The sequence below is a fragment of the Symphalangus syndactylus genome, chromosome 7 (genome assembly GCF_028878055.3).
Source record: "Symphalangus syndactylus isolate Jambi chromosome 7, NHGRI_mSymSyn1-v2.1_pri, whole genome shotgun sequence".
NCBI classification, from domain to species: Eukaryota; Metazoa; Chordata; class Mammalia; order Primates; family Hylobatidae; genus Symphalangus; species Symphalangus syndactylus.
In genome coordinates, this window is record NC_072429.2 from 143279713 (window position 1) to 143305489 (window position 25777).

Below are 25777 nucleotides of genomic sequence, written 5' to 3' on the forward strand. Positions count from 1 at the left end.
CGCGAGGGCCCCCGAAGGCCCGCCCCTGCAGAAGGTGGGCGGGGAGGGGGCGGGACCTGCGAGAGTCGCGGAGGAACTCGCACCTGGGGGCAGGGACGCCCACGCGAGCTGCGGCGCCGGCGCGGCACCCACACTCCACGAGCCAGTGGCGGCCGCCGACCCCTACGGCGGGGTGTGCCTGCGTCTTTGTCCCCCAAGACTCAGGCTTGCGTGCTAGGGGCTCTTGCCCGGTTCCCCGGAGGGGAAGGACACAAGTGAAAAACCCCGCCGGCCACCCCTCTCTGTCGGGTGCGGGACCCCTTAGGTCTCCACAGGAGCAAGCGGAGAGACTTCGAAGAGAGGGGACTCCATACCCCTAACCCACCGGAATCTAATCCTCTGCTCGTTCGAATCCCCTCTCCTAACCCTGGGGTTGAGGCTGAAGGGGTCCACTAAGGAAAACGAAGGTCTTAGGGAATAGGGCTGGCTTCCACAGGCCGGAGGTACACAGGAGGCCGAATCAGATCTGGGAAGGATGTGCGTTTCTCGAAACGTCTGTGGTACAGCCCTCCCCTGCGTCCACCCTACTAGTCAGTTCTTGAAGGTCACTGCCCCAGAGGGCCACCTGCCAGGCCAGGCCAGGATATCTGGAACTCCACCATGTCCCAGGAGAGTAAGGGCCCAGGGCTATGTCTTCTCAGCCCAGGGGTCTTCCTGACAATGGTCAAAAGGAGGTCGGGCTGCATGAGGCCCCATCCTAGTTCCAGCACATACCCTATCAGGGTAACTGGCTACTGTCCTGAGGGGCCTTAAGAAGCTCACTGAAGGATCCCTCAATCCCTCTCAAAAATGGGAAGATTCCATATTCCTGCAAAATTCCTAAGATTTATTGGAGACTAGGCCTCTTCTCTGGATCCACAACCATGTCCAGCCCAGAATCAGGCCCCCCAAACGTGTCTGGGACCCTGTCCCTTTCATTCTGGTCTAGACGAGTCCCCACACGTGGCCAAAGGACAGCACCCAGACTGCCCCTGACCAGCCAATGTGCATCATGCCCACTTCAGTGGGCAGGAGAGTCTACCCCTATGGGAGAAGGCGCCAGGAGCAGGCAGGTGGGAGGGAAAGTGTTCGGCAGGGCAGAAACCCTGCCTTGCTGTATCCAACTGTCACTCCCACTGCAGGCGCTGTGTATGCAGGGCCCGGCAGTAAGCCCAGCTGCCTGCAGCCAGGGCCCAGCGACAGACATCCTCCTTCGGTAGCAGCAGCAGCCTGTCCTCCTCCAGCCGGCTCAGGAGGCCTGCCATACCCAGCATCGCCCCTCCCCACATCCCGTAAGTGTTGGTCGTGAAGACAGCTACAATGAGGATGGTCACTGCGACCACCAACAGCATTGCCTGACCAGCCACAGAGCGGCCCTCAGGGCCGAGGTGGCCGCCAGCCACTGCCAGCACCATGCCTCCTCCCAGGAGCAGGTTGGCAGAGGAGCGGTCCCCATTCACCCAGTGGAAATCGAACGCCAGAAGGGGAAGGCCGATGACGGTGGCCACCCAGGCTCCAGCAAGACAGTCTTCATGTGTGCTCAGCCCTGGGGCCAGCATGGTGGTGGCAGCCAAGACCTGGAGCAGGAAGCCAGCAGCAGCCCCTCGACTTGCCTGTCAACACAGGGAACGTAGAACATGTGGGAAAAAGAGGCCGGGGCCACCCATTTAAACAGGAAAGGGTTTGGGGCTTCCATGGAGACCTGGTTTTAGATGCACTTCCCACCAACCTCTCCCTAATTCAGGAAACTAGGTCCTTGGGGTTTGGGAGGTATGGGGATGCGCCCTTGCTCAGCCCCAGTGTACTCACCTCGGCTGTGCTCACGGCTGCGTGCAGAGACACCACTCCCAGCACCAGATGGGACAGGGCTGTGCTCCACTCGGCCCCCGGCTTGGGGGCCATGGCACCTCAGGCGGTAGTAAGTATGAGGACACAGATAGGAGATATTCAATTTTGGAGAGGCAGAAAGCGCAGAAGCCAGCGACCTGGAGCCCTAAGCGCGGCACTCTAGTACGCCCAGGTTCCAGGTCCCCATTACTGGATGTTAGGAGAGGTTCAGTCCTAGGCTTTCCGGATCCCTGAGGCCACTGCAAACACCTGTGGAGAAGAAGAACCTAATTCAGCCAGGAACCGGGGGAAAACGACTCAGGGTCTAGGCTGGGGGGACGTGAGCCCTGGGGCCCTGGAGCCCAAGTGGGAGTGCGGGCCTGGGGAAGAGAGAGCGGCGGGGCGCTGCAGGCCCACGCGGCGGCCTCGGCCTGCTCCCTGCGCTCCGGGAGGCGCTGTCCTGGGAACCCGGGTCCAGGAGGAGCGACGGCGCTGGACTCCGGGAGGCCAGCCGTGCCCAGTTACCAGGCTGCGCGGTCCCAACGCAGCGGCGAGCGGGAGGCCCGAGCCTGCCCAACGCACCGCCCACCGCCGTGGGCCCTGCCTTCTCTGCCGTGCCTCCAGTTGCGGGAACGAGCACAGTCGGGAACTTCCACCAGCGAGAGGAGCGGAGGCTAGAGCGGCCGGGCGGGGCTAGAGCGGCTGGGAGGCGGGGTCTGGGGGGCCGGGTCTAGGGGGGCCCGTTGGAGGCCATAGGAGCGGGTGGGGTCGGGAGCTCGGGGACCAGAAAATGCTCTGTTTGGGTGGGTGCGTGGGCATAGTGGTTTGGAAGGAGCGTGATGAGGGGAGAAGGGCCGGGGCGGGGTCTGGGCGGGGCTGAGGGGGATAAGGTTTAGGCGGGGCTGAGAGCGGCGGGTCTGAGAGGGAGGGGGCCTGGGCGAGGATGCGATGAGGAGGGGTCTGGGCGTGGCTGTGGGGGCGGGGACTGGGCGGGGCTGCAAGGAGAGGGGTCTGGGCGAGACTGAGAGGGGCCGAGAGGGGAGGAGCCTGGGCGAGGCTGCAAGGGACGGGGTTTGGGCAGGGCTGCGAGGAGGGGAGGCTGGGCGGGACTGAGATGAGCGGGGCTGCGGGGAGGGGAAGGAGAACCCCCGCGTGTTGAAGGCTCCGCGAAACCGGAGCGGTGGGGGACTACGCGGAGGGTGGGAGGGATTCCGAGAGGAGGGTCGCGGGAGCCGTGAGCGCTCTCAGCCCGGTGTCCGCGGTGTAGGGGTTGGGGCGCGCGGGGCGGCGCCGTGAGAAACGGCGAGTCTCCAGGTGCGGCCGCGGGCACCTGTTTCTAGTACCCCCGTCCCCGCGCTCGCCCTCCAGCCGTGGGAGCCGGGCCGTGGGGGCGGCCGTCGCGAGCATGCGCACCGGCACTGCGGCGGGCGGGCGCCGACTCTGGGCGCGGGGACGCGGGGCGGCGCGAAGCGGGCCCTCTGCCGCCCCGCGCTCCCATGTACGCCTTTTACTCGCTGCTCATCTACATCTTCTACAGCCTCTTCCGCAGGGATGGTGGCGCCGCGGCGGCCGCGGAGCCTGGGGATCCCGCCCAGGTGAGCGGGGCTGGCCGTGCAGCCCGTCGTCCCCCGCCGCCTGCCCCACCCCCACGCCGAGGTTCCCGGGGCGGGGGCGGGCACGGGGCGCGGGGCGACGGGGCCGTGCCGAGGACCCTCGGCTCGGCCCCGGTGCTGGAAGCGTAGACTTCGGCCCCAATCCTCCGGCCCGGTTCGCGGAGAGAAGGGGCCAGCAGGCTGCCTGCCCCCTCCTCAGGGGCCCCCCTGCCCCCTCCCTAGAGAGCCCGCAAGCCCCGGGATCGCCGGCGCCCAGACCTGCCCTCGCCAGAGCTGTGGACCGAGCTGACCGGCCTGGCCGGTAGGTGCGGGCTGGGAGTCCCGCGGTGCGAGGGCGGTGCCGGGACCTCCCAGGGAGGGGCGGAGGCCTGGCTCCAGCAGGTGAACCGAAATGTTTCCCGCCCTCCTCTCTGACCGGCAGGCAGCTCCGAGCTTGAGGATGGGTCGGAAGGCGCAGCCGAGGGCCGTGCGGCCGCGGTGTCCCTGGAAGAGGCCCTACTGCGCCTCGCCGAGTTCCTCTCTGTCCAGCTGGGGGCGGAAGAGAGCTGCGGGAGCCCGGCCGACCTGGGCCAGGTGAGAGCGGCGGAGGGGCTGCTGGCAGCTACCACCTGCGCCGGCCTTCCTGGCTCTCACAGCCTTGCTCTGATTCTTGTCTCCTTCGCAGTCTGGCGAGGTCCCCCCACTGTTGACAGTGACCAGCCAGCTCTTGGCCCTTCTGGCATGGCTTCGAAGCCCCAGGGGGAGGCAGGCCCTGCTCCAGGGGACTCAGCCAGCCCCTCGGGTCCGGCCCCCCTCTCCAGATGGTGAGTAAAGGACAGTAAGTTGAAGAAGGACTCTGGAGGGAGCAAATTCCGGTAGAACCTGGGCGGCCTGGAGTTCAGGGTCCTGTTCCGGAAGATTTGGACCGGAGACCTCTTCAGTGCTAACTGGGCCCACCCTACTCCAGGATCCACATCCCAAGAAGAAAGCTCTTCCCACTTCGCCACAGTCCCAGGCGAGCCACTGGAAGATGAGGCCCAGGGACAGCAGCCCCTCCAGTTGGAGGAGGATCAGAGGGCGTGGCAGCGGCTGGAGCAGCTCATCCTGGGACAGGTGAGGCTCCAGAAGCCAGAAGGGATTGGGGGCTGGGTCGCCAGAAAAAGGAGGTCCACCCTGTTTCTCTTACTTCTCCCCAGCTGGAGGAGCTGAAGCAGCAGCTGGAACAGCAGGAGGAGGAGTTGGGTCGACTGCGCCTGGGCGTGGTGAGGTTTCGGGGGACCTGGTAGGGCCGGGCACGGAGGGGGTGCTTCAGGTGAGTGCCGAGGCTTTCTCTCCACCAGGGGGCGACAGACTCAGAGAAAAGGGTTCAGCATCTGACCCTGGAGAACGAGGCCCTGAAGCAGAGCCTGAGCCTCATGCGGGACCTCCTGCTGCACTGGGGCTCCGGGCCCCCCATCAGGGCTCCGCAGGTACTCTGCTCCCGAGATGCAGCCGTTCCTGCAGCCTGGGGCTCTTGCACACCTGGCATGCAGCCACAGGGCTCGAACCTCCTCAGGACCTCCTGGGATGGTCTGTGCAGGGCAGCCCCATCAGGGAGGCTGATGCCCATGGGAGGACCCCCCTCTCCGTGGCTCCTCTGAGTGGCTGACCCCAGGAGAGCAGAGGGACCGTGGGAAGGAGCTCTGCGTGGAGTTGGGAGGCATGGGTTCACAGCCAGCTCTGCCCACCTCTTGACTTGACTTTCCCATCTGTGAAATGGTACCGCAGACCGTCCCTCTCTGAGTCCTTCCTGGCCCCCACCCTCCCGCAGGAGGAGGCGGAGGCATTGGTAGAGCTCCAGGGCCGGCTTCAGGAGGCCCAGGACACCACAGAAGCCCTCCGAGCCCAGGTGGGCATGGGGCCCAGGGATCCGTGGCTCAGGGGTGAGGAGGGCCGGGGTACTGGGAGAGGCTTATCTGAGGCAGGGCCTGGTAAGTGCCTGCTTCCTCAGTGACAGGGGTGGGGTTGGGCGGGGCAGCTGGGGGTGCAGGAGGTGCAGCTGCAGGGCCTTCAAGGGGCCCTCCAGCAGCTCCAGCAGGAGACAGAGCAGAACTGCAGGCGTGAGCTACAGCAGATGCATGGGCAGCTGGCAGGTAAGGGCTGGGGCTGGGGCTCATGGGAGGCCTTGGAGGCTGGGCCTTCCCTTCCAACAGACTTCCCTCTCCAGGACTTCGGGCACGGATGGCCAGCCTGCGTCAGGGCTGCGGGGACCTCCGAGGTTTGGTCAGCACCTTTACCCAGAGCTGTCAGGGTTCGCTGAGTGAGGCCCGGGGCCAGGTCAGGACCCCTCCCTGCCTAGCCCCTCCTCTCTGGGCAGCCTATTCACTGTTCTTCTGACAGGGGCACTCCTGGGGAGTTGGCTGTACTAATAAGTGGGGCTCTGGAACCCAAACAGCTTCTGTGTGACCCAGGGTGGGACTTCACTTCTGGGCCTTGTTTTAATTCTATGCATACTTGGGTGACAGTAAACTCTTAAAGCATTGCCCAGAAGCACGGAGGAGACAGAGAATGTGGTGTCCCTGCCTGCCATTCCTGGGCTTTATCCTGGGGTTACTGAATGATGTCCCCAGGGGCCCAGAGCCACTGAAAGTTGTGGCTTAGTATAGCTGAGCAGCCCTGTGGGGGCTCCCTGCTGCTCTCAGGACCCTCCCACCCCCCCACCTCCGCAGCTCCTTGGCTGACCCCTTTCTTTCTGTACATCCCTGTTGCCTCAGGTGTCCTGGGCCTTGGGGGCACTGTCATCTGGAGGGCCTGGTACTCAGCTCCCTGAGGGGCAGCAAGGGCCCCCAGCTGGATGCCCGGGGCGGCTGCCAGAACTCAAGGGTATGACAGGCTTGGGAGGGCAGGGAGGGCGGCTGGAGGAAGTACAGCCTCTCTGTGCTTTAGGGTCTGCGAGGCATTCCGCTGACCTGATCCCCACTGCAGGAAATATCCGTGTGCTGTGTCGGCTGAGGCCAGGGACATCCTCCAGCCTCGTGAGCGTGGAGTCTGGCCCAGGGGGCACTGTCACCACTTGCTACCGGGGGCGCCATCGTCGATTCCGCCTAGACTGGGTCTTCCCTCCAGATGCCAGCCAGGAGGAGGTGACAGCCTGCCTTTGCACCCATCCTGACCCTTTCTCAGAGTTCCCTGAAGAGCAGGAGAGGCTCCAGTTTCCCCTTCTCAGTCTGGCTGTCCACCTGGAGGAGAGAGGGTGGCTGGGCTCTAGCCAGGAAGGAGAGGGAACCGAGGGGGCTGGGAAGCAGGGCAGGCAGCCCAGCTTGGTGCCTCCTCCTCCCAGGCTTCACTGCCTGCCCACTCCCCTTTGCTGGGGTCCAGGGTCTGCCCAGCTATGAGGCCCCTCATTGCTTTGTGGCCCCAAGGCAGGTGGTGGGTGGTGGGGGCCGTGGGTGAGCAGGCAAGCTTCTAGTCTTAGTGTGCTCTCTCTGCCTTGCCTGGATCCCACTCTCCTTCCCTACCCTTTTTCTGCCAGACACCTGTGGAAAAGCAGGGGCTCCAGCCCCAGCCCACCCCACCTTCATACACATTTTCGTCTGCACGTGCCCTTTGCTGCTAGAGCTCTCATAGTTGAGAAGATGGCAGCTCAGAGCCAGGGGAGACTAAGGGGCAGAATGGCAGCGACTCACACCCAGGCTGCCTGCCAGCCTCACAGGGACAGGGGGACGACTGCCCAGCAGGTGACCAGGGTCACCCTGATTCCCGCTTTTCCAACCGCTTATTTCTTCATCCTACACATTCCTCTGGCCTTAGCCCCACCCCAAACTGCAGCCCTGCTCAGGGCATGCCTTGTGCACTGTCCTCTGGACAGCCGTCCTGGACAGGGTCCTCTAATTCAATGTGTCTCAACCAAAGGCATCTGTGGACAAGCCCCTCATCTGTGTTCCTGTTTCTGCAGTGGTGCCATGATGTGCTCCTGAATGTCATCCACAGTACCACCTCCATCCAATCATGGAATCTCAGTGACCACACAGAACACAGAATTCTAGATTCTAGCCTTGTGGCTGTCTTCAAACAGAGCTGACAGCCCACCCTGTTACCAGCGACTTTCTGGGCATAAAAGCCAGCCATGTTGTTGCTCAAAAGACTGTTGGTGTCCAGTGCCAATGGGGTGAATGTCCCAACCTTGTGTCTCTCAGCACCTGTCTGTGCCTGGACGCCAGCAGGCCTGGCTGGTCACCATCCCCCGTACCTGCAGGCCCTTCCTGGGGTCATGCTTTGTGAGCCAGGTACTGCTGTAGCCCTTTGGGTGCACTCCCACGAGTGTTCACAGCAGGTGCCACGGCAGCCCTTACCTCTCACGGGAAACTGAGGCACAGGAAGGCCAATGAGTAAACTCCAATCATACCCGGGTTTGAACCGAGCAGTCACACCCCAACATCTGGGCTCTTTTTTTTTTTTCTTTATTTTTGAGATGGAATCCCACTCTGTCGCCCAGGCTGTAGTGCAGTGGTGCGATCTCGGCTCACTGCAACCTCCACCTCCTGGGTTCAAGCAATTCTCCTGCTTCAGCCTCCGAAGTAGTTGGGATTACAGGTGTGTGCCACCATGCCCGGCTAATTTTTGTATTTTTAGTAGAGCCAGGGTTTCACCGTGTTTGCCAGGCTGGTCTCGAACTCCTGACCTTGTGATCTGCCTGCCTTGGCCTCCCAAAGCGCTGGGCTTACGGGCGTGAGCCACCTCGCCCAGCCCATCTGGGCTCTTTTAAACATTTTTAAAAATTTTTACTATATATATATGTATATGTATTTTTTTTTTGACAGAGTCACACTTTGTCATCAGGCTGGAGTGCAGTGGCGCGATCTCAGGTCACTACAACCTCTGCTTCCTGGGCTCAAGAGATCCTTCCACCTCAGCCTCCTGAGTAGCTGGGACCACAGATGTGCAACACCATGCCTGGCTAATTTTTTTGTAGTTTTTGTAGAGACAGGGTTTCACCACGTTGCCTAGGCTGATCTCAAACTCTGGAGCTCAACCAATCCACCCACCTCGGCCTCCCAAAATGCTGGGATTTTTCCTTTTTTCATGTTGGCTTCCACATTAGGGACACCACACCTGCACTCTTAACTGCTGTCCCCAGGCCGCCTACATGGTCTGCAGGACTCCAGAGCCTTGCATAGGCTGTTCCTCTTCTCACTGCGTCTTTTCCCTTCTTTGCCTGGCAAATTCTTGCAAGCACCATCTTCTCTAGGGAGACAGAGGGTCTCTGTAGGACACACCCTCCCTATGGTCGCTTAGAGCCATCCTCCCAGGGGACTAGGCTCTGCTCACACCTGCCTTCACGGCACTCCCCACCCCACCAAATAGGTCATAAACAGGCAGTGTGGGGAGGACTCGAAACACATTCTCCCACCTCCCCCAGGTCTTCAGAGAGCTGGAACCTGCGGTGCTGTCCTGCCTTCGAGGCTACAGCGTCTGCATCTTCACCTATGGCCAGACAGGGACCGGGAAGACCTACAGCATGGAGGTGGGACAGAGCTCACGCCCCCCTGGGGGAGGCCCCAGGGGCCCTGCGTGACTTGGATGTGAGCCCAATGTGCACCCCACCCCATTCTCAGGGCCCTCCTGAGGACCCCGGCATAGTTCCTAGGGCGCTGCAGTCGCTGTTCCGGGAGATGGGGGCCGGCCGGCAGCACCGGGTGACACTCAGCATGGTAGAGATCTACAATGAGGCTGTCAGGTGGGCTACTCCACCAGGGAGGCCTTCTCCCCACCCCTGGCCCAGGGCCCTTCCGGATTTCCAGAGAACTCTGGAACCAAGACTTTCCCCTTTCTCACCAGGGACCTCCTTGCTCCAGGACCTCCCGAGCGCCTGGCCGTGAGGCAGGGCCCAGAAGGCCAGGGCGGGATCCAGGTGGCTGGCCTCACCCACTGGGACGTGCCCAATCTGGAGACGTTGCACCAGGTAGGGCTGCACCGCCCTCCGAGACCCCGCCCCGTGCTTCCACTTTGGGGCGAGGACCCTGCACCTGACCAGCCCTGTTGCTCCGCCTTCCAGATGCTGAAACTGGGGAGGAGCAACCGGGCCACCGCCGCCACCGCCATGAACCAGCGCAGCTCCCGCTCGCACGCCCTGGTCACGCTGACGCTGCGCGCGGCGTCTCCACCGCGCACTCCAGGCACCGCAGGTACCACGGCCGGTGCCTGAGCCCTGCGGAGTCTCCAGCGCACCCGAGGCCCGGCCTTCCCCCATGTCGGGCTCGCTTGCCCCTCTAGGCACGCTGCACCTGGTGGACCTGGCGGGATCCGAACGCGCACGGAAGGCAGGAGCGGCCGGCCCGCCGCGGGGAGACCCAGACGGCGCCCGGCGCCTGCGGGAGGCCCAGACCATAAACCGCTCGCTGCTGGCGCTAGGAGGCGTGATGGCCGCACTGCGGGCCCACCGGCCGCACGTGCCCTTCCGCGACTCGCAGCTCACGCGACTGCTGCAGCCGGCGCTGGGCCCAGGCACCACCGCGGTGCTGCTGCTGCAGGTGGGCGCCGGGGCGGCGCAGGCGCGGGGCAGGTGTGTACATGCCGGTCGCCACCCACCCGGGCCCGCCCACCCGCGCCTCTTGCCCGCAGATCTCCACGCGGCCGGAGGATCTCGGGGAGACAGTCTGCTCACTCAAGTTCGCCGAGCGAGTGGGTCAAGTGGAGCTGGGGCCAGCCCGGCGCCGCAGGGTCCCGCGCTCTTCCGGGACGCCCTCCTCCCTCAGTACCGACACTCCGCTCACCGGGACCCCCTGCACACCTACGCCGTCCCCTGGCAGTCCTCCATGCCCCAGTCCCGACAACGGCTCAGGCTCGGCCCTCGCGCCCGCAGAGGGCCTGCCCCTGTAGTCCTGGGTCGCGGCCCTGCCCATGGAGTCTCAGGCCAGGTCTCTGCTGGCAGAGGCGGTAGTGAAGTCCCTGTACCCCGTCTCCCAGGGCACAAGCTCCCTAGCCTCTTTGGATCCACTGTCCCTGAGCTCCCAGAGTCACCCCTCCACCTCCGCAGCCAGTGAAGTGTGTTGTGCCTGGTGAAGTGATCACCCCCCGCCCCCAGCCCTGCATCAGGCCACAGGTCTTGGCTTCCTCCTTATCACCATTTGCTGTTATCACGGCACACAGCAGGGAATCCCAGGCCCCCCGCCAAGTGGTTACCCAAGTCACCACTCCTGACCCAAAAATCAGGCATGGCATTAAAACCTTGCAAATTCCTTTACTGTTACCCTCCCCACCACCAGGACCATGTAGGGTGCAGTCTTTACTCCCTAACCCCTTTCCCGAAAAAGGTGCTACCTCCTTCCCAGACAGATGAGAGATGGCAGGACTTCAGGCTGGACCCACCATTGGGCTCTCCCTCCCCCAGCCTGGAGCACGGGAGGGGAGGTGACGGCTGGTGACGGATGGATGGGTAGTGGGCTGAGAAGAGGGGACTAGGAAGGGCTATTCCAGGCTCAGCCCTGCTCCTCCAGCCCTGCCTCTGAGTGTAGGAGAAACAGAGGCATGACTGACCAGGGTGAGGGTTGTGCCCAGCTGGGCCACGGCCATGCGTGGGGTGGTCCAATAAACACCGTGGACTCCCAGCGAGGCTGCTGCCTGGTGTTTCGAGGCTGCTGTGGTCGCAGACAGCCGCCTCGCCTTGGCTCCCTGTCAACAAAGTGGGGGTGGGAGCGGGAGGGAGGAGCGGCCCCTGTCTTAGGAGCCTCACAGGCTGCACCAGGAGAGCAGCCAGCCTGGGCCAGGGGCCGCCAGGTCCCGAGGGTGGCTGACCCAAACGTCGTAGATGCTTTTGTTGGGTGGCACCCCCTGGAAGAGGGCGTCTAGATCGCAGAGCAGCCTTGGGGGCCCTTGGGTTTCAGGGGCCACCCCCCAGTAGGCAGGGCTGGTTGACGGTGGACATCGGGGACAGGAGGTGGGTGGTGGTGCCAAGGGCATTACCACATTGGGAGTGTAGATAGGCAAGTAGGAGGTGGGCAGCTGCCCCCAGAGGGAGGCCCTGTGTCCCCCTCTGGACAGTCCCCCAGGAACTGAGGTGCCCTGCAGTAAGTGGAGAGGCCAGGCCCTAGGCTCTGGGGAGAGGGTCGAGGGCCCAATGGCTCCCCCCTGCAGAGTCTCCCCCTCCACTCTCGTGGGGCCAGGAAGGGGGCAGAGGGGCCACAGAGGCCTCTCAGAAGAGGGAAGGGGTGGGGTGGGCACCGCCTCCTCGCCACTGTTCCCCGTGCCTGCAGGAACTGGGCTGTTCTGTGGAGCTAGACCCGGCCAGGGTGCCCCCTCCTCGGACCCCCTTAACAGGGATTTGATGCTGAAGCCCTCGCTGGGTGGCGGCGGGGGACTGGGCGGCCGGTATGGCCGGCCGTGCAGCACGTAGGGGCCCAGGTCCTTAGCGAAGGCTCTACGCGCACCTCCGTTCTGCCAGCGCCTGCACAGGGCCGTGTTCTGCAGCCGTAGCGCCTCAGCTGGGATCAGGCTCACGTCGACCGCCCAGAAGTTGCCCTTGGCCTGGGGCTTTGCAGGGTCCTTGGGCACCTGGGTGTGGGGGTCAGACATGGGTGGGGCTGCCCGACCTCAGATGCTCAGGACTTTCGCGCGCGCCCGGCCCCGGGGCTCCGACCCTGGCCTGCCCCACCTTTCGGAAGCATCGGTTGGAGGAAAGGTTGTGGCGAATGGAGTCTTTCCAGCCCTCGTAGTCTTCCCTGAAGAAGGGGAACACGGCCTGGACCTGACGGATGATCTGAAACCGCCAGGCGGCCGGCCGGCGCCGTGAGCCCAGACGGGGAGGCGGTAGCGCCCCACCCCTCCCCCACTACCGGACTCAGGGGCGCGCGGTGCCGGCCCCTGCGCTCCCCGAAGAAGGACATTTCTGCGCGGAAGGGCGGCAGAGGGGGCAAGGGGCTCCCGGAGAAGGGTCGTGCCTTGAGGCCCTCAGCTCTCAGGACTGGTCCCACTGGCATACCTGGGTGGGCTAGGAAGGGGTGGGGGTCAGGGCTTCAGCCTGGAGTGGGTGGGGAACGAGTCTGGGGAAAGAGAGAGTGGGGGCCGGGGCCCGCTTACCTGGGCCAGCTTCAGTCTGCGGGAGGGTGCGGCCTGAATCACCAAGGCGATCATGGCCAAGTAGGTGTAGGGGGGCTTGTCATGTCGCAGGTACCTCTTCTTCCTCCTTTTAGGGGGCTGGGAGGGAGACTCTGCCTCTGGGGGCCCCAGGCGGGAGCCGCTGCAGGGCCCCATGCGGGACGGTAGACAGCGTGGGCAGGGGCCTGGCCGGGTGGAGGGCGCAGGGCAGTGTAGGAGGTAGGGCCGGGACCTGAGGCCGGGCTGGGGCCTTTATCATTCGGATGGAAGGGGGAGGGGAGGGAAGGGAGGAAGAGGCTGTGGGGGAGGGGAGCATGCTGAGGGCTGCCACAATTAGCAGGTTTTGGTTAATCTGGAAGGGAGGGGCAGAGAGGATTCTAGTGGGGGCTTCTCTTGAAGCCTCAGTCTCCACCCCTGAGCTGCCCTTGGGTGGCCAGGCCCCGCTTCAAAGGGGCTGCGATGACCCATGGCTACTTTGTCCCGTCTTCCCTGGCCAGGTTTCAGGACCCCATTTAACAGATGGGGGAGTAATTAGCCCATGCCAAGCTCCCAAGGAGTGGGGCGCCCCTGGAGTTCAAGACCTAGCAGCTAGTAGGCCCTGAACTGTGGGGGCTGGATACCCACCCAGGATATGATCAGGTGGAGCTTCCTGGAGGAGAAGGCCATGAAGCCCCCACCCTAGGAACAAAAGGGGGACACACTGACTCAACTGATTTCCTGGGAGTTGCTTCAGGAGCCCAGGTGGACCGCTCACCTCCTCCTCCCTAGCCATCTCTGCTCCTCCAGCCAAGCAAGGCTGGTATTATATATCCTGCCCCAAAGCCCAGGTTCTCCTCCCTCACAAGGGGCAAGTTTGCCCAAGAGGATAGCAGCTCTGGGAATTAGCAGCGGTGGTTGCTGCTGGCACCAGGCCAAGGGCCCCCAGACACACGGGAGCCCAGGGATACGCTTTTGCCCTTCACTCTGAGAATTCAGCTTTTCTTGTGCAGCCTCCACCATGATTACCTCAAAGGGCTGAAAATCTGCAGCATACGGTGGGGTCCAGCACACCCCGAGGTGCGGAGGGGAGGGACAGGCAGCGAGTGTCCAGGAGGAGGCCTGGGCCACAAGGGTCCTTGTAGGTGGGGTGCCACACTGCTCCTGCCCCCCACGCCCCTGGTCGGGTGGTGCCCCTTTTCCTTCTATCTCTGACTCTCCCCTCAGACCCCACGTGGTTTCCCTCAGGACTCCTGTCACCACCTCGACGCCGCTAGGGCCCTCTCTGCTGTGTTCCCTAGGTTATGGCTGCACAGTCCTGTGCTTCATGAGGCTAATACTTGTGGCTTCTTACCCTACTCGGTCAGCAAGGCGTCGTTCTTTCCTACAAGTGTTTGTTGTTGTTGTTGTTTTGAGACAAGGTCTCACTCTGTTGCCCAGGCTGGAGTGCAGTGGCGCGATCTCGGCTCACTGCAAGCTCCGCCTCCCGGGTTCACGCCATTCTCCTGCCTCAGCCTCCCGAGAAGCTGGGACTACAGGCGCCCGCCACCACGCCCGGCTAATTTTTTTGTATTTTTAGTAGCGACGGGGTTTCATCGTGTTAGCCAGGATGGTCTCGATTTCCTGACCTCGTGATCCGCCCGCCTCGGCCTCCCAAAGTGCTGGGATTACAGGCCTGAGACACCGCGCCCGGTCTTCCATAAGTTTTAAGACACCCCCCTCTCCACTGGCGCCTCCTTGGTGGGGCGCTGGAGGCTCCCCAAGTTCTGACCGCTCTTCTCCGACCGCACTGTCCCGGGCCCGAAACCACCCCCAAAGCTGCCACTCATTCCGCTGGCGCCCGTCCTGTTGCCCACGATGACTCGGTTTTGTCCAGCATAAATCAATGACCACCGTCCCGGGATCCTTGGAGCACTTTGAGCCATTCTCGTCCCACCCGGGCCCCAAGGAGGTCCCAGCCGCGGAGGACTCGCCCGGCCGCCCGCAGCTGTCCCCGTGTTGGCCCCCGCCACCGACCGTCCCTCCCCGGGCCCCGCCCCCGACCGTCCCTTCCCCAGGCTCCGCCCCCGGCTCCCACGGGGCACCGCGGCTTCCGGCTGTGGGTAGCGCCAGCCGGAAGTGTAGCGTTGCCATGGCGAGGGCCGGGCGCGGGGCCCGCCCCCGCAGCGCCTCAGGGAGCGCGGGGCCCACTGACCTGCGGAAGCCAGCGGACCCACTTGCGCGGCGGTCGGCGCGGGGCGCGAGGTGAGGCGCGGACTCCCGGGTCCTGTGACGGGAGCGGAGCGAGGGAGAGGGGCCCCGGCCAGGGACAGCAGTGGCGGGCCCGGGAAGGAGGGGCACTGGGTCCACACCGAGAGAGGAGGCCGGGCCGGGGAAGGATGAGGCAGAGGGGAGGGAGGAGGCCGGGAAGGTCGGGAGGAGGAGGAGACCGAGGGGAGAGAGGAGGCTGGCGAGGGAGGAGGCCGGGGAGGGGCCCTCGGGAGACGCGGCTGCCGGCACGCGGGCGCCCAGGGCACAGGTCCCGCCGGGCCGCCTTGGGCGTTGCTGGCTGAGGCCCAGGGCAGCAGACGCGAAGCGTCAGGAAAAGCAGGGAGCCGAAGGCTGCCGGTGGGCGCTTCACATTTTGTTCCAAGGCGAAGGTGTGTGGGTTCTCCGCAGCCCGTCGGTCAGGTAGACAGCTTCGGAATTACCTTCATTTTTAGATAAGGAAATCAAGGCCGCAGAGAAGGGACTTACCCAAGCTTAAGCTTTGTGTGGGCCTTGGAGCTAGGCTGAAGGAGAAAGTGGAGTCTTTCTGGGGCAAGTGCCTTCAACTTTCAGGGATTCAAATGACCTCACTTGTAGTGCGGGGCGCCCGGACCACCCCTCAGGAATTAGGATCAGGGCAAGAATTACTAACTAAGCAAGCACCCCGCCTGGGAGGGAGTGTCCAGGACTGGTGTGGGCCCCTGTCTGTACCAGAGCGGGGCCCCGGGCACGGTGGGATTAATTTCCATGGGTGCAGAGAGGAGAGCCGTGTACGGAGTCATTCTAGGCTTAGGGGAGACAGAGCAGTTAGCCCTCCCCAAACCTCTGTGCCTTCCTTTTCTTCCTGGATTCCTACCTGGGGATGGAGGTGGAGGCGGGGGTACCGTTGCCTTTTTCAAAGCGTGTCTAGCCCAGCAGTGAGCCCTCCTGGGCGTCTTGGCGCCCCAGTTGCTTCCTCGACGTATTGGGGTTTCTCTGGGAGAAGGGTCTTGCCTGCAGTACCTTGGGCCTCCTGAAGAGGCCTCTGGCTGCGCTGCCTGATTCAGGGACCCAGGGCCACGACTCGCCGAGAGGAGCTCCGGCGGCGTGCGGCTGGGTTGCCTGAGGGGCTGGGGGCTGCCTGGTGGACTAGCACACATGCTGGCTCCATGCTTGTCACTGTGGTGGACGCTCAGAGCTCTACAGAGCCAGCTGCCTGCCCCTGCCCCAAGTCCCCCGGGCTCGGGTTGGGATGGGGGAGGCTTTAGGAAGTCCTTCCCCCTCCTGATGTTGGAGCTGGATTTCCTCCCTGTTGGCTGGGGCCATCCCTCGTGTCTCTTGATTGGCCTGTCCTGGCCTCATCCCTCACCTGCTTGGGATGCACCTGGACTCCGCTTTGCCCCAAGGGTTGCCTGGGCTGGCACCTAGCAAGGGGGCTCCTCCTGTATGACTGTACTTTGGGGTCTGTGTTCTAGGGATTCTTGAACCTCTGGTCTGAATGAACAGCCGATTGATACAGCTCTCCACTGCATGCAGCTTAGGAACCTCTGTCTCAGGTGACCCCACAGACTGTACCAGCACCCCCAGCTCCACCCTTGCTCTTCCCCGAGCGTGTCCTAACCCTAGCACTTGTGACACACCTACCCATTGGCCAAAATGAGAACTGGGTGGCAGTTCCAGGCCCTTCTTTCATGCCGAGGCTCTCCTGGCACTGGTGCACGCACACCTAAGTGAGACCTTTTCATCAGACTTGCTCGGCCAGGAGCTCGGAGCCTTCCATGTCACATCCTGTGCTGGGACCCCTGTGCCAGAGGCTCAGTAGCTGTTCACCTGTTCAGCCCACTGCACTTACTGAGTGCTTCCTGTGAGTCAGGAACTGGCCAAGTTCTTAGGATGCAGCAGGGAAACAAACAGTAACTGGCATGTCAAGAATTAAAACAAGGTGATGAGATAAGAGAATGACAAGGTAACCACAGAAGATCTCTGAGGAGGTTGCACTTAAGATGTGACCCTAGTCCCAAGAAGGAGCATGCTGTCCTAAGATCCGGTGGAAGAACTTTCCAGACAGAAGGAGCAGCTGATGAACGCGGGGGTGATGATGAAGCTGGTAACACCAAATAAATGTGCTCGACCAGGGGTTGGCCAGCTTTTACGGTGAAGGGCTAGGAAGTAAACATTTTAGGCTTTGCTGACCATGTGGCTTTCTGTTTTTTTGTTTGTTTGAGAGGGAGTCTCACTCTGTTGCCCAGACTGGAGTGCGGTGGCACGATCTCCACTCACTGCAACCTCTGCCTCCCGCGTTCAAATGATTCTCCTGCCTCAGCCTCCCCAGTAGCTGGGATTACAGGCACATGCTACCATGCCAGCTAATTTTTATATCTTTTTTTTTTTTTTTTTGAGACAGAGTCTTGCTCTGTCGCCAGGCTGCAGTGCAGTGGTGCGATCTCAGCTCACTGCAACCTCCGTCTCCCGAATTCAAGCGATTCTCCTGCCTCAGTCTCCCAAGTAGCTGGGACTACAGGCACATGCCACCACGGCCAGTAATTTTTGTGCTTTTAGTAGAGATGGGGTTTCACCATTTTGGCCAGAATTGTCTCAAACTCCTGACCTCGTTATCCTCCTGCCTCAGCCTCCCAAAGTGCGGGGATTACAGGCGTGAGCCACTGCGCCCGGCCCATACATTGATTTTTTACATCAAACTTTATTGAGGTGTAACTTACAGTAAGATGCACCTATTTTAATGGGTTTTCTGTGATGGGTTTTGTTTAATGGGTTTTGTCTGATGGGTTTTTCTTTGATGGAGTCTCACGCTGTGTCACCCAGGCTGGAGTGCAGTGGCACAATCTTGGCTCACTGCAAGCTCTGCCTCCCGGGTTCACGCCATTCTCCTGCCTCAGCCTCCCAAGTAGCTGGGACTACAGGCACCCACCACCACGCCCGGCTTTTTTTTTTTTTTTTTTTTGAGACAGAGTCTGGCTCTGTCCCCCAGGCTGGAGTGCAGTGGCACAATCTTGGCTCACTGCAAGCTCTGCCTCCCGGGTTCACGCCATTCTCCTGCCTCAGCCTCCCGAGTAGCTGGGACTACAGGCGCCCGCCATCATGCCCTGCTAATTTTTTTGTATTTTTATTAGAGACGGGGTTTCACTATCTTGGCCAGGATGGTCTCGAACTCCTGACCTCGTGATCCGCCCGCCTCAGCCTCCCAAAGTGCTGGGATTACAGGCGTGACCACCGCGCCCAGCCTGTTTGATGGGTTTTGTAAACACCGTCAATATAAAACATTTCCGTTGCCCCCAAAAGTTCTCTCGTGCTCCTCTGTGGTAAGCCCTTCCTCATACCCAGCCCGGGCAATAGTGATCTGCTTTCTATTACTGTAGGTTTGGCGTCCCTTTTTAAGAATTTCACATCGGCTGGGCGTGGGGGCTGACGCCTGCAATCCCAACACTTAGGGAGGCTGAGGCGGGTGGATCACCTGAGGTTGGGAGTTCGAGACCAGCCTGACCACCATGGAGAAACCCTGTCTCTACTAAAAATACAAAAAGTTAGCCGGGCGTGGTGGCGCATGCCTGTAATTCCAGCTACTCGGGAGGCTGAGGTAGGAGAATCCCTTGGACGTGGGAGGCGGAGGGTGCGGTGAGCCGAGATCGCACCATTGCATTCTAGCCTGGGCAAAAAGAGCGAAACTCCGTCTCAAAAAATAAAATAATTTCATGTCAATGGAATTACATGGAATGAATACTTTTGTGTCTGATTTATTTTGCCAGACGACAATGTTTTTTTGGAGATTCAAGTGGTTGTGTGTATCTGTAGTTGATTCCCTTTTTCTTTCTTTCTTTTTTTTGTTTGTTTTGTTTTTTTTGAGACAGAGTCTTGCTCTGTTGCCCAGGCTGGAGTGCAGTGGCACGATCTCGGCTCACTGCAACCTCCGCCTGCCAGGTTCAAGCAGTTCTCCTGCCTCAGCCTTCTGAGTAGCTGGGACTACAGGTGCCTGCCACCATGCCCTGCTAATTTTTTGTATTTTTAGTAGAGATAGGGTTTCACCATGCTGGCCAGGCTTGTCTCGAACTCCTGACCTCATGATCCACCCACCTTGGCCTCCCAAAGTGCTGGGATTACTGGTGTGAGCCACTGTGCCCGGCCGCTGCTTCGTTTTTTTTTTTGTTTTTTTTTTTTTGAGATGGAGTCTCGCCAAGTGCAGTGGTGTCATCTCGGCTCATTGCAGCCTTGGCCTCCCTGGTTCAAGCGATTCTCCTGCCCCAGCCTCCCAAGTAGCTGGGACTATAGGCATGTACCACCACACCCAGCTAATTTTTGTATTTTTAGTAGAGACGGGGTTTCTCCATGTTGGCCAGGCTGGTCTCAAACTCCTGACCTGAAGTGATCCGCCTGCCTCGGCCTCCCAAAGTGCTGAGATTATAGGCATGAGCCACCGCTCCTGGCCAGTTTATAGTTTTCTTATTTTTTATTTTATTTTTATTTACTTATTTTTTAGATGGAGTCTTGCTCTATCGTGTAGGGTCCAGCCCCACAGGGTCGGTGGGTCTCTCCCTGTGTGCAGCGATGAGAGAGTGTAGAAATAAAGACACAAGACAAAGAGATAAAAGAAAAGGCAGCTGGGCCCGGGGGACCACTACCACCAATGCTCGGAGACGGGTAGTGGCCCCGAATGTCTGGCTGTGCTGTTATTTATTGGATACAAAGCAAAAGGGGCAGGGTAAAGAATGTGAGTCTTCTCCAGTGATAGGTAAGGTCACGTGGGTCACGTGTCCACTGGACAGGGGGCGCTTACCTGCCTGGCAGCCGAGGCAGAGAGAGAAGACAAACAGAAAGACAGCTAACGCCATTATTTCTACATATCAGAGACTTTTAGTACTTTCACTAATTTACTACTGCTATCTAGAAAGCAGAGCCAGGTGTACAGGATGGAACATGAAGGTGGACTAGGAGTGTGACCACTGAAGCACAGCATCACAGGGAGACGGTTAGGCCTCCGGATAACTGAGGGAAAGCCTGACCGGTGTCAGACCCTCCACAAGAGGTAGAGGAGCAGAGTCTTCTCTAAACTCCCCCGGGGAAAAGGAGACTCCCTTTCCCGGTCTGCTAAGTAGCGGGTGTTGTTTCTTGACACCTTTTGCTACCGCTAGACCATGGTCCGCCTGGCAATGGGCATCTTCCCAGACGCTGGCGTCACCGCTAGACCAAGGAGCCCTCTGATGGCCCTGTCCAGGCATAACAGAAGGCTCGCACTCCTGTCTTCTGGTCACACCTCACTATGTCCCCTCAGCTCCTATCTCTGTATGGCCTGGTTTTTCCTAGGTATGATTATAGAGCAGGGATTATTATAATATTGGGATAAAGAGTAATTACTACCAACTAATGATTAATGATATTCATATATAATCATATCTAAGATCTATATCTGGTATGACTATTCTTGTTTTATATTTTATTATACTGGAACAGCTCGTGTCCTTGGTCTCTTGCCTCGGCGCCTGGGTGGCTTGCTGCCCACACTATCGCCCAGGCTGGAGTGCAGTGGCACAATCTCGGCTCACAACCTCCACCTCCTGGGTTCAAGCAATTCTCCCTGCCTCAACCTCCCAAGTAGCTGGGACTACAGGCACATGCCAGTATGCCCGGCTAACTTTTTTTTTTTTTTTTTTTTTTGAGACAGTGTCACTCTATCACCAGGCTAGAGTGCAGTGATCTCGGCTCACTGCAACCTCTGCCTCCTGGGTTCAAGCGATTCTCCTGCCTCAGCCTCCCGAGTAGCTGGGACTACAGGCGCCCGCCACCATGCCCAGCTGATTTTTGTAATTTTAGTAGAGACAGGTTTCACCATGTTGGCCAGGATGGTCTTGAGCTCCTGACCTCATGATCCACCCGCCTCAACCTCCCAAAGTGCTGGGATTACAGGCGTGAGCCACCGTACCCAGCCTACTTTTTTGTATTTTTAGTAGAGACGGGGTTTTGCCATTTTGGCCAGGCTGGTCTTGACCTCAGGTGATCTGCCCCCCTCAACTCCCAAAGTGCTGGAATTACAGGTGTGAGCCACCGTGCCCAGCCCAATTTTCATTTCTTTTGCGTATGTATCCAGAAGTAGGATATGCCTTCATTTTTACGTTGTGTGGCTGACGGAGTTACATTCTGTTCTGTAACCATAGTTCACATGTCAGTCTTTCTATCTACAGAGCCAGGCAGTGTGTGTAAAGTAGGTTTCCTCATCTGTGGGTCCAGTGTCCCAATTCCTGCCTCCTACAAATGATGTCCTTGGCTGGCTTCAAGTTCAAAGGCTTTCCTCCTGTTTCATGCATCATTAGTCTCCTTCATCACGTGAATTTTTTGAACTTTGTCATCCTATGTGTTGTGTCCTGTTTTCTTTATTTCTTTTTATTTATTCATTTATTTTTGAGACGAAGTCTTGCTCTGTTGCCCAGGCTGGAGTGCAGTGGCACCATCGTGGCTCACTGCAACCTCTGCCTCCTGGATTCAAGTGATTCTCGTGCCTTAGCTTCCTGAGTAGCTGAGATTACAGGTGCACGCCGCCATGACCAGCTTTTGTATTTTTAGTAGAAATGGGGTTTTACCCTATTGGTCAGGCTGGTCTTGAACTCTTGACCTCAGGTGATCCACCTGCCTTGGCCTCCCAAAGTGCTGGGATTGCAGGCATGAGCCACTGTGCCCGGCCTTTTTTTTTTTTTTTTTTTTTTTTAGACAGAGTCTTGCTCTGTTGCCCAGCAGTGGTGTGATTAGAGATCACTGCAGCCTCAAACTCCTGGGTTCAAGCAATCCTTCTGCTTTGGCCTCCCAAATGTTGGGATTATAGGTGTGAGCCACCATGCCCAGCCCTTCCCTGTTTTCTTTTTCCTTGGCCACCTTCCCCTGCTCATCTCTCTGCTCTGACAGCTCCCACCATCCTTCCTTCCAACTCCTAGGAATGTGCTGGCTGACTGTGAGCTCTCTTTCTTGGAAATGCCTTCCCAGCTCCTGTCCCAGGCTCACAGGCATCTCAGTGGCTTTACTGTGCACCTGCGCCCTAGGTTGGTTGTGTAGACCCCACACCTCTCTTGTCCTAAGGCTGGGGACCTTCAGGGTCCCAGTGCTGCCTCCTTCCACACTCCCAGGCCCTGTGCCACTGGCACACCTGTCCACAGGTCCCCTTCCCACAGCCCCACCTAGACCGAAAGGTCTGTATCTCTGTGAGGGAGTGAATACCGAGTCAGAGCAAACCCTGGGTTACAGCGCTGACCCCTCCGAAGCTCAGTTTTGTTATTTTGGTTTCCTCACCATTGTACTTGACAGACCTTAGTTGCCACATCTACTCCATGGGGGTTATGGCCCATTAGAGCTATGAAGCTGAATGAGGCAGTTCATAGGGAAGGGTGCTTGTGGCCCTGGCTTCTAGAAAGGTGTGATTTGCAGGGGCTGCTGGAAGCCCTCCCTGCCCTCTCTTCCCTTTCTTTTGGTCTAGGGCTGGCTTTTATCTTCAGTTCTCATTGAGTCTCTTTTCAAATGCAGATGCCTCAGGCTGCCAGCTTCTTTCATTTAGGCATCTGGGCCTTTGACACCTTGCTGTGAGTTAGTTTATTCGATTTATTTTGGAGCCAGCTGGCAAGGGGAAAGGAAATTGAAGAAGGAGATGCAATGCTTCCCCTGATTTCTGGGGAGAGGCCTCCCTGATTCTCCAGCCCCTGACAGACATTGCGTGAGAGCTCATGGTTAGCGGGCCAGTCCCTGGTGTGGTCCACACGTATCTCCTGTCCCGGGCTGGAAGCATGATGTGTGCAAATGTCCAAATCACGGGGTCTTCCTTCCCTCACAGGGCTTTAGCCAGGCAGCTGTTACTGAGGTAAATAATGATTTGTGTTTGTAGATCAAAAATAGTGGAATAGTTTCAATTTCATATGGTTCTGCTGCTAAGTGTTATGCAGGGGGAGTCTGAGGAGCACTGAGATCACTGGGAAAGAGGCCGGGCGCGTGGCTCACGCCTGTCATCCCAGCACTTCGGGAGGCTGAAACAGAATGAAGAATCTCATGCCAGGGGCCAGAAAGGAGGCTGAGACCAGAGTGTGAGTAGGAGTCAGCCCCGTGAGAGGTGGGACCAGAGAGGAGGCTCCTTAGGAAGCCATAGTGAGGGGGACATGTGGGACAGCTCAAGGATTGACAAAAGAACCAGTAAAAAAAATAGAATCTCAAAAAAAAGGCCAGGCGCAGTGGCTCATGCCTGTAATTCTAGCACTTTGGGAGGCCGAGGTGGGTGATCACTTGAGGTCAGGAGTTTAAGAATAGCCTGGCCAACATGGTGAAACTGTGTCTCTACTAAAAATACAAAAAATTAGCCAGGCGTGGTGGCACGCATCTGTAATCCCAGCTACTCGGGAGGCTGAGGCAGGAGAATCCCGGGACCTCGGGAGGCAGAGGTCACAGCGAGCTGAGATCGCGCCACTGCACCCCAGCCTGGGTGACGGAGCAAGACTCCATGTCAAAAAAGAAGGACAAAAAGAGTAGAGTCTCAAACAGGCCCACGTATGTATGGGAACCTAATTCATTACCAAGGTGGTACTGCAAACACTCTGGAGAGAAGCAGCTTTGAAATGAGTGGTGCTGAAGGCCAGGCACGGGGGGCTCATGCCTGGAATCCCAGCTGCTCAGGAGGCTGAGGCATGAAAATTGTGTGATGCTGGGAGGTGGAGGTTCCAGTGAGCCAAGATCGTGCCCCTGCACTTCAGCCCGGGTGACAAAGCAGGATTCTGTCTCAGAGTACTGAGACAATTGAATATCAATTTGGAAAAAATATGAAATCAGAGCCTGTATTAGTTAAGTATTGCTGTGTAACAAATTATTCCCAAATGTAGTGATTCAAAACAACATTTATTGCTGGACATGGTGGCTCACACCTGTAATCCCAACACTTTGGGAGGCTGAGGCAGGAGGATCATTTGAACCCAGGACATTGAGACCAGCCTGGGCAACATAGGAAGACCCCTTTTCTAAAAACAAAAAATGATAATAATTAGCTGGGCATGGTGGTGCAATGCTTGTAGTCCCAGCCACTTGGGAGGCTGAGGCAGGAGAATTGCTTGAGCTTGGGAGGTTGAGGCTGCAGTGAGCGGTGAATGCACCACTACAACCCAGCCTGGGTGACAGGGTGAGACCCTCCGTCTCTTTCTGTAATCATCATCATCATCATCCATCATCAACAACATCTGTTATCTCATAGTCATGATAGGTCAGGAAAGTGAGAGCAGCTCAGAGGGTGGCTCTGGCTCATTTACACAGTTAGGGTCTCTCGTTAGGTTGCAGCCACTCTTGCTGTGGGCCTGGGCTGTGCCATCTGAAGGCTTGACTAGGGCTGCAGGATCTACTTTCAAGGCTGTTGACTCACATGGCTGCTGGCTGTTCCTCACCACGTGGATCTCCCCATAGGGCTGCTTGAGTGTCCTTACAACATGGCGGCTGGCTTCCTGCAGGGTGAGTGATAAGAGACAGTGGGAAGGAATCTGCAGTGCCTTCATATCCTAATCTTGGGCATCCCACACCTTCACTTCTGCCACACTTGATTCGTTATAAGTGAATTACTAAGTGCAGCCCACACCTTGAGGGGAAGGGGAATTAGGCTCCACCTTCTGAAGGGAGGTGTATCAAAGAGTTTGTGGGTATATTTTTAAACTACCACAGACCTCTACCTCACACCATACACAAACATCAGCTCCAGGTGGCTTACAGACTTAAATATGACACAAACTATCATGCTTTTAGAAAATAATATAAATTATCTTTGGAAAGATGCCTCGCCTCATTAATGCTCAGAGAAATGCAAATCGATACTGTAGGGAGACACCACTACCCATGTTTCAGGTTAGCAAAGGAACACGTTTTCGTCTCCTGCCCCACCCTCTATGCACACGTACACATATAGAGGATTGTGTATGATATGAGTGTAAGAGCTGGGCACAGTGGTGTGCACCTTTAGTCCCAGCCACTCAGGAGCATGAGGCTGGAGAATTGCTTGAGCTCAGGAGTTCCAAGGCTGCTGTGAGCCATCCTTGGGCTGTCCTCGTGCCCCTGCACTCCACCCTGGTTCTTTTTCCTTCTGTCTGCTCTGGTGGGTGTGAGCTGGGCTGTGTGCTGGGGCCCTGGCGTGTACTCTGATGGCTCCTGCACCTTCTTGTGTGCATCGATTGTCATCTTGTTGGATGGGTGTTTAAGTTTTTGGCCCATTTTCCTATTAATTACGATTTTCTTTTTGCTTTTTGGTGGCTGATTTTTTTTTTTTTTTTTTTTTTTGAGACAGAGTCTCGCTGTCTCGCATTGTCACCCAGGCTGGAGTGCAGTGGCACGATCTCGGCTCACTGCAACCTCCGACTCCCTGGTTCAAGCGATTCTCCTGCCTCAGCCTCCCAAGTAGCTGGGATTACAGGCATGCACCACCATACCCAGCTAATTTTTGTATTTTTAGTAGAGACGAGGTTTCACCATGTTGGCCAGGGTGGTCTCGATCTCTTGACCTCATGATCCACCCACCTCGGCCTCCCAAAGTGCTGGGATGACAAGCATGAGCCACCATGCCCAGCCTGGTGGCCCTTTTTGTATCCATTGTTGGTTGTGTTGCACATATTATTCCCCATTCTATGGCTTGCTTGTTCATTACTTTTATTTTTAATTTTTTTATGTTGAGATAATTGAAGATTCATATACAGTCATAAGAAATGATTCAGGCCAGGCATGGTGGCTCATGCCTGTAATCCCAGCATTTTGGGAAGCTGAGGCAGGAGGATCACATGAGGTTGGGAGTTTGAGACCAGCCTGGCCAGCATGGTGAAACCCCGTCTCTACTAAAAATACCAAAATTAGCCGGGCGTGGTGGCGGGCACCTGTAATCCCAGCTACTCGGGAGGCTGAGGCAGGAGAATGGCATGAACCCAGGAGGTAGAGCTTGCAGTGAGCCGAGATCGCGCCATTGCGCTGCAGCCTGGGTGACAGAGCGAGACTCCCTCTCAGAAAAAGAAAAACAACAACAAAACAATAGATAAAGAAAAATAAATTAAAAAAGAAAGAGATGGCTC

General features: G+C 58.6%; 4 protein-coding genes across 15 annotated transcripts in view; 2 read left to right on the top strand and 2 right to left on the bottom strand.

Moving 5' to 3' along the window:
- Positions 1–844: 844 nt before the first annotated feature.
- On the bottom strand, positions 845–3159 carry TMEM276 (transmembrane protein 276). 3 transcript variants are annotated; one of them, XM_063643749.1, is made up of 3 exons: positions 2450–3159; positions 1828–2115; positions 845–1631 (listed from the first exon to the last, which is right to left on the bottom strand). In XM_063643749.1, exons 2-3 carry the CDS (start codon positions 1918–1920, stop codon positions 1146–1148), a joined length of 579 nt encoding a protein of 192 aa, XP_063499819.1. In that variant the 5' UTR covers positions 1921–2115; positions 2450–3159; the 3' UTR covers positions 845–1145. The 3 variants fall into 3 exon arrangements, with proteins under 3 accessions (XP_063499819.1, XP_055143662.1, XP_055143661.1); XM_055287687.2 differs by having other exon boundaries at positions 2428–3159; XM_055287686.2 differs by having other exon boundaries at positions 2371–3159.
- Positions 3160–3192: 33 nt separating this feature from the next.
- KIFC2 (kinesin family member C2) lies at positions 3193–11023 on the top strand. The gene is made up of 18 exons (XM_055287681.2): positions 3193–3440; positions 3681–3759; positions 3880–4031; positions 4123–4261; positions 4405–4550; positions 4634–4699; positions 4778–4906; positions 5248–5325; positions 5455–5569; positions 5644–5753; positions 6191–6299; positions 6402–6559; positions 8836–8940; positions 9032–9153; positions 9255–9378; positions 9472–9601; positions 9690–9946; positions 10038–11023. Exons 1-18 carry the CDS (start codon positions 3342–3344, stop codon positions 10293–10295), a joined length of 2376 nt encoding a protein of 791 aa, XP_055143656.1. The 5' UTR covers positions 3193–3341; the 3' UTR covers positions 10296–11023.
- Positions 10869–14524, bottom strand: FOXH1 (forkhead box H1). Of its 2 annotated transcripts, none has more exons than XM_055287684.2 (4): positions 13840–14524; positions 12492–13187; positions 12067–12171; positions 10869–11966 (listed from the first exon to the last, which is right to left on the bottom strand). In XM_055287684.2, exons 2-4 carry the CDS (start codon positions 12663–12665, stop codon positions 11145–11147), a joined length of 1101 nt encoding a protein of 366 aa, XP_055143659.1. In that variant the 5' UTR covers positions 12666–13187; positions 13840–14524; the 3' UTR covers positions 10869–11144. The 2 variants fall into 2 exon arrangements, with proteins under 2 accessions (XP_055143659.1, XP_055143660.1); XM_055287685.2 differs by having other exon boundaries at positions 12492–12861; positions 13134–14524.
- A 42-nt stretch (positions 14525–14566) lies between these two features.
- Positions 14567–25777, top strand: part of PPP1R16A (protein phosphatase 1 regulatory subunit 16A) — a 28445-nt gene continuing 17234 nt past the window's right edge. For 5 of the 9 annotated variants that reach the window (XM_063643734.1, XM_063643735.1, XM_063643737.1 and 2 more), the window contains exon 1: positions 14586–14729. The gene's annotated coding sequence lies outside the window, so the exon portion shown is untranslated. The other 4 variants (XM_055287718.2, XM_063643736.1, XM_055287721.2 and 1 more) reach the window with 4 other exon arrangements.